At 63.6% G+C, this 9,050-nt stretch overlaps 1 protein-coding gene across 1 annotated transcript; it reads left to right on the top strand.

Moving 5' to 3' along the window:
* Positions 1–1,077: 1,077 nt before the first annotated feature.
* Positions 1,078–8,779, top strand: DPH2 (diphthamide biosynthesis 2). The gene is made up of 6 exons (XM_075067554.1): positions 1,078–1,245; positions 2,352–2,464; positions 3,145–3,365; positions 4,689–5,330; positions 6,074–6,264; positions 6,799–8,779. The coding sequence occupies exons 1-5, from the start codon at positions 1,093–1,095 to the stop codon at positions 6,148–6,150; spliced, it is 1,206 nt and encodes a 401-aa protein (XP_074923655.1). The 5' UTR covers positions 1,078–1,092; the 3' UTR covers positions 6,151–6,264; positions 6,799–8,779.
* Positions 8,780–9,050: the final 271 nt, after the last annotated feature.

The raw sequence follows: 9,050 nt of genomic DNA, 5'->3' as shown, positions 1-9,050 counted from the left end.
GGGTGGCTCTTGTCCTTGTGCTGGTAAGCGAGTCCACGGCTGAGGTCCCGCGTGGTTTGCTGATCGGTGAGGTCGGTGAAGTGCGAAAGCGGCTGGGACCCCCCAATGGGGGCGGGCGGGCGGCTGTTTCACTCTGGACCCTAGTGACGACCACGACCTGGCTTCGGTGCCTACTTACCCCGCCTCCGCGCCTGGAACCCGCTGGGCCCCCGGCACAGCCAGTCCCCGCCGCTCCCCCAGCCAGCCAGGCACGCCCCCACCCAGGCACACAGTCTGCCCCCACGGCTCTCGCCTCCCCTGAGCCAGCCCAGACCCCCCGACCCCCAGCCACTTCCTGCCCCCTCAGCCTCTCTTCCCTGAGCCCTCTGGACCCCCTGACCTCGACCCCCCTTGAAAGCCAGGCCAGACCCTGGCCCGTCGACCTCGCCCTCACCCCCAGACAGACAACCCTGGCCCCCCTGAGCCAGACAGACACCACCCTCCCCGAGACAGCTAAGTCCCCCACCCTCCAACCTCACCCCCTGCAGCCAGCCAGTCTGCCCCCATGGCTCTCCCCCAGGCCAGCAGACCCCTCCCCCCTGAGCCAGCCAGTCCCACCCGTCAGCTCTCCCCCTGGCCAGCCAGTCCCCCTGGCACACACACCCCCCCCCCGTCAGCAACAATCCCCCACTCTGGAGCCGGATCAGGGTCGGCACCCCCTCGAGACCAAAGGCCCTGAGTCCCCTTCCCAGGTCAGTGCAGGGCCCCCTCTGTGCTGATGCCAGCTGGGGAGCTCTGGCTAGCGCTTTCCTGCCCCTCTCCTTTCCTGGGGCCGTGTGGGGCCTGGTGACAACCTTGCCAAGTGCAGAGACTGTGGCAGGGCTGCTCTCAGCAGCAGAGTCGCTCCGAGACGTGAGCACCATGGGGAAACTGACCTAAGCCCCGTGTGGCCGGTGCTAGCTTGGTGAGAGGGGAGCTGGGGTACCCACACTGACCCGAGGGGTTCCCTGGCACTGCAGTGTCTGCACTGACCCATCACAGCCAGGACAAACCCTGATAAATACTCCGCTTCCTTCCCGATGGCCTGTGCTTGCAGGTGATGCTGGGGTAACCATGGCTACCCTCTTCAGTAACAGTGGGGCCGAGGTGATCCAGAGGGCCCTGCCTGCCAAGGAGTCGAGTGGCAGGACCCCGACTGAGGCCCTCAATGAGTTCTACGAGCTGGAGCGAGCTGCGGCCTTCGTCATAGCGAGCAAGTTTCAACGGGTAAGTCTGCCGAGGGCTTGGACGTTCTCCCTCTGCCTCCCCAAGCCTGTCTGAGCGCCCGCCTGGTTCTTTAGCTCCCCTGGGTAGCGTGCTGGCATCAGCCCCACCTCCCAGCCCCGGGTACAGGCGCTGCTGGAGACCCTCCCACAGAGATGTGGCCCCGTGTGCCCTGCAGCCTGGCTCTGTTGCAGGCACAGAAGAATGTCCAAGGCAAGCAACAGTGTTCCGTGCCCGGAGTGCTTAGCGCCAATAAACACACCGAGGTGGAGAAGCAAAACACAAGTTTATTTGGGATCCCAAAGCGGTGCTGGGAGACTTAGTACGCCTCAGATCCAGTCCAGCTAAAACAAGCAGTCTGTTCCTTTATATCCATGAGAACTTTTCTCGCTGACTAGCAAGCCCCCGTTTCCCCTCCCTCTTCTGTCCGGCTGCAGCATTCTTTTCTCACACACTTCTTTGTCTTCCCCCTCCCTCTCCTCCCCCTTCCTCCCCCGTAGCAGTTTCGTAACTGCAGGTGCATTAAGTAATCTTGGCCGCAGCAGCTCGTTAGTAAGTTTTCCTTCTGCAAGTTATCTTGTCCTTCTGCTAAAGGTGCACAGGCATCATTATTTCTGCTTTAGACCAGTTAGAACCGTTGCAACTGATAACGGCTGTTACACCAGGCCTTTTAGGTCGATTAAAGTTTAAACATGGAAGGACTCTTGCTCATCTGAGGCCTAAACAGGGAGACTTTATATCCTTATTGCCTTCCACTTTTCCACGTTACTTAGGGTTATGCTTAGTGACACCAACAGCTCCACTTCTCCAGACAGCTGGGGCAGGTTCCCTCAGGAGCTGGGGTTTGTCCCGGCTGCTCCCCGCTGCTGATGGAGCAGGCAGCAGCACCCCAGCTGTGAGGGGGTGTCACCGAGAATGACATGGCTCCTGGGCTCCCTGGCCCAGCCCCCAGGTGGCTCACTCAGGCCACAGCTGGCTGTAGAGATTCCTGTTCTGCTCTGTGGGGCGGTGAGGCTGCCCTAAGTGTGGCTGGGCAGGGGCTCCACGTGTGGAGGGAAGGGTTGGGGCTTGTATGTATCCACGTCTCCCTGCGCTGGATCTGCTGGCAGGTTGCCCTGCAGTTCCCCGACGAGCTCCTGGTCGATTCAGCCGCCGTCGCAGCTAAGATGGAGGAGGCGACCGGCAGCAAAATGTACATACTGGGGGACACGTCGTATGGCAGGTAGGTGCCCCACCCCTACCTGTACTCAGGTTGGGCTCCAGCCCTTCCCCCATGCTGGATCGGGGGAGGGGAGAAGCTGCCCCCCAGGACAGGAACCGCTGTGCGGCCAGCCTTGTGCTGCCGAGTGGCATGGCCAATCCCCCCCAATTGGTCCTTTTCCCCCCTCTTGGGGCTCAGAGGGCTCCCCCTCTCTCCCGTTTTTCCTCCTGTCCTGCGACACCTCGGACTCTCTCACTGTTTCCCCTGGGTCCTGTTAACTCGCCCGTCCTGATCATTCTGTGCCCGGTCCTACTACAGGGATCAACCAGCCACTCCCTCCAGGGGGCATGGCTTGTACCCTGCCCCGTAAGCAACAGCAGCTTTGGGCTTGATTTGACTGATGGGTCACCCGTGCCAGCCCCGTTGGTTTGAGGGGCTCCTGGCTCAGTGAGGAGCAGGGTGCATTGCTCACTGCTAGACTGCCAGACCCCCCCTGTGGCCAGTGCAGGCTCCGGGGAGGTTGCCCAAAGTGATGCTGGGCCTGCTGTGACTGTGCCGCGAGTGACTGGGTACCCCGGTGTCGGAGCGCAGGGCCCAGTGGGAGGAGGTGGGGGCAGAGTAGAGCAGCCTCCTGCGCTGTGCTGCTCACGGTCCCCCCAAGTTGCCGTGTCTCCGACTGACACTTTCCCTTCCTCCGGTAGCTGCTGCGTGGACGAGGTGGCTGCGGAGCACGTGGGGGCAGAGGCCGTGGTGCACTACGGCCCCGCGTGTCTCAGCCCCTGCAGGAAGTTGCCAGTGCTACATGTGTTTGGCTGGCAGCCCCTGGACACAGAGCGCTGTGCGGTGGCCTTCCGGGAGCTCTACCCTGACCCCCAGAGCCACGTGGTAGTGCTGAGTGACGTGGTCTACGCCCACGCGCTAGGTGAGAGCGGCATCCAGGGTGGGCCATGTCTGACAGGTTATCACCCCCAGGTGCTGTCTGGGGGCCGTGGGAGCCGCTGTGCCCCTGAACCATCCAGCTGGGCTGGCCTGTCTCACAATGGTGACTCCGACGGCCTCTCCAGGCCCTGTTATCACCCAGCGCAACAGCAGGTGGTGCCACACACCCAGCTGAGCTACCTGAGTGCTTTACCTGAGCCACTCAAGGATAAACAGGTGACACCAGGCAATTCCCAGCTCCCCAGCCTGGCACCCCTACTGGAGTGTAAACCCAGCGTTACTGCCCCTTGCGCTGCACGGGGATCTGTACAGTGCAGGCTCGTTAGGGTAGTTCCCTCACGTGCACCACAAGCCTGCGGTAACCAAGCGGCGACTTTTCCAGTCACGCTGGTTAAGAGAAAACAAACCGAGTTTACTAGCTACAGAAGGAGACTGGAAGTGATTAGAAGGGGCAGCAAACAGAGCAAAGCAGATACCGAGCAAGTAAACAAAATCACAAGCTAAGCCCAACCTGCTAGATAGGTGGGATTTCAATGAGCTGTTTCTCAGCCTGACTGATGGTACCAGCAGCTGCAGATTAGGGCTCAGACTGCAATTGTGGGGCAGCCTGGGTGCCTCTCCCCCAGTCCAAGTCCTTCGTCTTCTGGAGCTTCTTCCGCGGGGGTTGGGGGGAGTGAAGACCAGTCGTGACGTCTCTCCCTTTGGCGGGAGCCCTTTGTTTCCAGCTCAGTTCCCAGCCCAGTTTGTGGAAAAATACAGGTACCAAAATGGAGTTCAGGGTCATGTGGTCTGGTCACATGTTCTTGCTGGGGCCTAGCAGCCATTAGTCATTGGCTGGCTGAACCCTTCACCGGCAGGCTCAGCTCTTCCATGGTCCACTGGCTTTGTGATGGGCCATCGGCACTGCTGGCTGCGGGTGTCGCCCAGAGTGAGCCCGTTGGGACTACAGCTCCCTAGTCAATATTTGTAACTCCAGATACAAAACTGACACATGCCCCCAAAGTGCGTGATCCTATCCAGCAAATCATCACTTTTCCCAAGACCCCTCACACGACTAATCTTGTACCAGATGTATCATCATCATACCACAGGGGGGAATATGGGGTGCAGTGTCACAGCGTGCCCTCTCTTGGACCCAGCCCGGCCTGGGGGGTGGATCAGAGCAGCCGGAACCAAACCGGGCTGGCTGGCCAGTCCCATCCCCTGCCCCGGCCTGGGTCCCCCATACACAGGCCTGACAGCCCTCTCCTGTGCATGGGCTGGCCTGCGTGGGGCCTGCTCAACCTGTCATCCTCTCTCTCTCCAGGTGAGCTGGAGCAGCTGCTGGGCCCCGAGTACCCCCACATCGTCTTCTCCCGCCTGGCGAGTGACGGGGCACCCGACTGCCCACAGGGCCCGGGGCTGGTGCGGCAGTTCGGGCGCTACTTTGCTGTGGCAGCGCAGCGCGAGCTGCAGGACCACGCCGTGTTCTATGTGGGCGCCGAGGGCCTGACCCTCACCAACTTCATGCTGAGCTGGAACCGCTGCCCTTTCAGCTCCTTCGACCCAGTCACAGGCTGCGGGCGGCACGAGAGCCTCGACGCCAACCGGTCGCTGCTGCGGCGCCTCTACCTGGTGGAGCGGGCCCGGGACGCCCGTGTGGTTGGCATCCTGGTGGGCACGCTGGGCGTGGCCGGCTACCTCTCTATCCTGGAGCACTTGCGGGACATCCTGCATCGGGCTGGCAAGCGCAGCTACACACTGGCCATGGGCAAGCTGAGCCCTGCCAAGCTGGCCAACTTCCTGGAGGTGGACATATTCGTGCTGGTGGCTTGTCCCCAGAACTCCCTGCTGGACTCCAGGGACTTCTACCGGCCCGTGGTGACACCCTACGAGCTGGAGCTGGCCTGTAACCCAGCCCGGGAGTGGAGCAGCCTCTACGTCACTGACTTCAGAGACCTGCTGCCAGGTACCAGGCAGGCTCCATGCCAAGGCGGCAGCGCCAGAGCCACTGGGAGCTATTGCAGCGCTCCCTGCTGGGAGAGGCCAGGGCTGGGGTCCCCCCCCAGCCGGTGCTCCTGTCCCGCTCCCCACAGCACCCCCTGCTGGGAGAGGCCAGGGCTGGCGGTCCCCCCAGCCAGCACTCCTCTCCGCTCCCCACAGCGCTCCCTCCTGGGAGAGGCCAGCGTGGGGTCCCCCCCCACCAGCACTCCTCTCTCCGCTCCCACCGACAACACTACACTGGAAGGAGGCTGGGGCTCCCCCTAGCCAGTGCTTCTCTGATTCCCGCTTCCACACCGCACCTGCTCGGAGCGGGCCGGGCGGGGTCCTCCCCCAGCGCTGCTCTGCCGCTCTGCTCTCCACGCGCACCCCCCTGTTGGGAGGCGGGCTGGGGTCCCCCCCTCCAGCCGGTGCACTCCTGGCCCCGTCCCACAAGCGGCACCCCCTGTGGATGGGCTGGGTTCCTCTCCCCCAGCACTTCCCTGTCCCATCCACACGCCCCCCTGGTGGGACGGCGGGCTGCAGTAGCCTAGGAGCATTGCTCTACCATTCTCCGTTGCTTTAGGCCGCACTCCCACCCTGAGCTCCCTGGGTGAGCTGGACCCCATTGAGGCTTCCAGCGGCAGGAGTTACCTTAGTGGCTGTAGCGTGTGGTGGGTTTGGGGGCTGGTCTGCCCTGGAGGCTGCTCTCTGCATGTCTCCCTCTGGCAGGTGGCTGTGCCACGATCGACTTCGCCAGGGACCCGGGTTCCAGGGACGCCGATCGCTTCCCCGCACGTGTCGTCTGATCACTGGGAGCTGACGTGCGAGCTGGGCTTTTCCAGCTCCCCGCCCCGTCTCTGCAGCTTCTGCCTGAGCCCGCTGACCCAGGAGTGTCCAGCCGGTGCTGACGATAGCAGCAGGTTTGTTACTTCGCTTTTTTTCCCTCCGCTGCCCCCCTCACCCATAGGTGATGCCAACCTCTGCCACAGCGGCCCCTTGCGGGGTGGAGGACCTCCGGACGCCCCCGCGCCCCCTGCTGGGGCTGGAGTACCAAGAACTCCCCACAGCCACCACACCCGCTGTTCCCCCGCCACCCTGCTGGGGCTGGATACCGTGAACCCCCCCCCCCCCCCCCCCCCCCCCCCCCCCCCCCCACACCCACCTCCCTACGGCTTGCTGGGGATGGAGGATCTGGAACCCCATCCAACCCCCTCCCTGCTCCCCACAGCGCCCCCTTGCTGGGGCTGGAGGATCCGGAACCCCACTCAGCCACCCCCACTCCCCACAGCGCCCCCTGCTGGGGCTGGAGTATCGTGAACTCCCCTTCCCCCAACCCCATCCAGTGTTCCTGTCCCTGCAGCACCTCTTGCTGGGAGAGGCCAGGCCTGGTGCAGCCTGGAGCTCCCTCACAGGGCTGTACCGGTCCCCACTAACCGTTCCTCCCTTGCTCCCAGCTTCCTTCCTGGAGTCGCGCAGTTGGCGGGGCTTGGAGCAGCAGCTGGGCCAGACGCCCGTGACAAAGGCTGTGCCGGGCCGGAGGGGGATTGCGATCGCCTACGAGGACGAGGCTTCTGGGTGACCCTGACCCTGCAGGATGCCACTGTTGGGAGACGGGCCCTGCGGGGCTCCAGCCTCCTGCTGTGGGTCACCCTGGCCCAGGCTGGGCCCATGTGCAGCTCAGTCCTGGGGCCGATGCTAACAGCTGCCCTCTCCTGCTGGGGCCTGGTATCAGAGCCAGACGCGGGAATGCAGGATTCTGGGGGCTGCCAGCACGGCTCGGGATACAGCTGTGTATTAGTGAACCCCATGGCATTCAGGGGGCGACTCTGCGGGGTGGGTGGACACACAGATACACCCACCCCCTGCGGCCCACTCTGGCGTGATCCCACATGGACAGGGGCCACATGGGAGCAACCTCCCCTCCTTGCTACCCCAGCTGGCTGCTCCTAGGGGAAAGGCCTGTGCTGGGCAGGGGATGGCCTCCGCCCTGAGCCTGTGTCCCCCCCCCACTGCTGCCCAGTGCCAGAGGGCAGGTAGAGGAGCTTGGCGTCCCCCCTGCTCCCCTTGCAGTGCGCGCCCAGCACTAGCCTGAAGAGAGCGAGGCAAAGGCACCCAGGGGAGAGGGCAGGAGATGGTGTCCAGGCAGGCCTGGCCCAGCACCAGGGAGCTCAGCCGAGCTGCCCAGCTCTGCCAGTGGCTCTATGGGACATGCCGTGGGGGGAGCTGGGCTGGGGTTGGGGGGGCTGTGTGTTTCCCCTCCCCTGGGCTCTGTCCGAGGGAGCCCGGGCCCAGCTGTGGAGCGTCCCAGGGCAGGGGCTGCTGCTGCCATGTTTGCAGCCCCCGCTCCCCCACCGTGGGTTTGCTGGCTGCTCATGGGCGAGGGTGCTGGGCTGCAGTCCTAGCAGTCTGTCAGTGCCCGGCTCACCAGCTCCCCCTGGGCAGAGGGGCACCTTGCTACGCGCCCCAGCTCTGCCTCTTCCTAGGCCAAGGGTGAGTGCCATGTCCCCTACTCTCTGCCTCCAGCGGGGCACCCCACAAGGGGCATGGGCCAGGCCCAAGTGCTCCAGGCACATGCTCATGGGCACCTCTCCTGGCAGCCCCTGGCCCTGGCTGTACCCATGGCTCTGGGCTCCTTTCGCCTGTGGGCTACAGGCAAAGCCAGGCTCGTGCTGAGAGACCCAGGGAGGAGAGCTGATATTGGCCCACAAACCCACGGCTGCAGTTTGCTCCCGGGGCGGCCTTGGCCCCGGGTTTAGCAGCACCCATCAGACCAGCTGAGAGAGGGTGAGGCCCTGCTATCATCAAGCACGTTGCTGGGCCTCGCGTGGGGGAACAGGCCGGGCGAGGGGCATGACCTGCCTAGGGTCACAGGACGTCTGGTAGAGCCGGTAACAGTCCGGGTCTCTCTAGCATCTGGCACTGGGCCCCGGCTGCACTTATCACGCTCCCACCCAGCACAGCATCACCCCTCGCTCGCCTGCCCCTCCTCCTCCAACCCGCCCCACAGCCCCTCAGCACAAGCTCTGTCAGCCCTGCCCCTAGCCTGCTGTAGCACAGCCTTACCACAACGCCCCCTGCTGGCAGGATGCAAAACCATCCAGCCTCAGTTTCCCCGCTGTTCTGCCCCTCCCTGTCCAGAACACACAGGAAATGACACGAACACTTCGCTTCTCTCCAGCAGACTGGCTAGGTCCCAGCCTGCCCTGAACCCACCTCCTCTGCCACTGCCACGTGAGCAGGATCCATCCTCAGCCCCGGCCCAGCCTCCTGCCCTCTGCTCCAGCTGGGCTAACGGGGCCTTCAGGTGGTCTATTAACCCCTTCTTGCCATGCGTGGAAACCTATGTGCCCCATTCCATGAAGGTGGGCTGGGTGGGGTTGCCAGTCCTCCAGGAGTGCCCTGGAGTCACCAGGAATTAAAGCTTAATCTTGGAAAGCTTGTGTTGTATGATGAAACCTCCAGGGACATGTCCCCCCACCTCTGCTTGGGGGCTGTTCCCTGGTGCGTGTGGTGGGGGGGGGGAGGGGTTGCACTCACTGATCACAATGGGCCCTGCCGGCTGCTGGCACTCTGCATTACAGGGTGTGGCACCAGCAGTGTTGGCCCTAACATAAGAGCCACCAGCCTGGGTCAGACTGTCACGGAGTCTGGGGGTTCCAGCCCTGCTCCCCTCTGCTTGGACCCCACAGTGACTTTTATCCAGCCA

The sequence above is a fragment of the Chelonoidis abingdonii genome, chromosome 7 (genome assembly GCF_003597395.2).
Source record: "Chelonoidis abingdonii isolate Lonesome George chromosome 7, CheloAbing_2.0, whole genome shotgun sequence".
Classification (NCBI taxonomy): Eukaryota; Metazoa; Chordata; order Testudines; family Testudinidae; genus Chelonoidis; species Chelonoidis abingdonii.
This window is presented reverse-complemented; position numbering and strand designations above follow the sequence as displayed.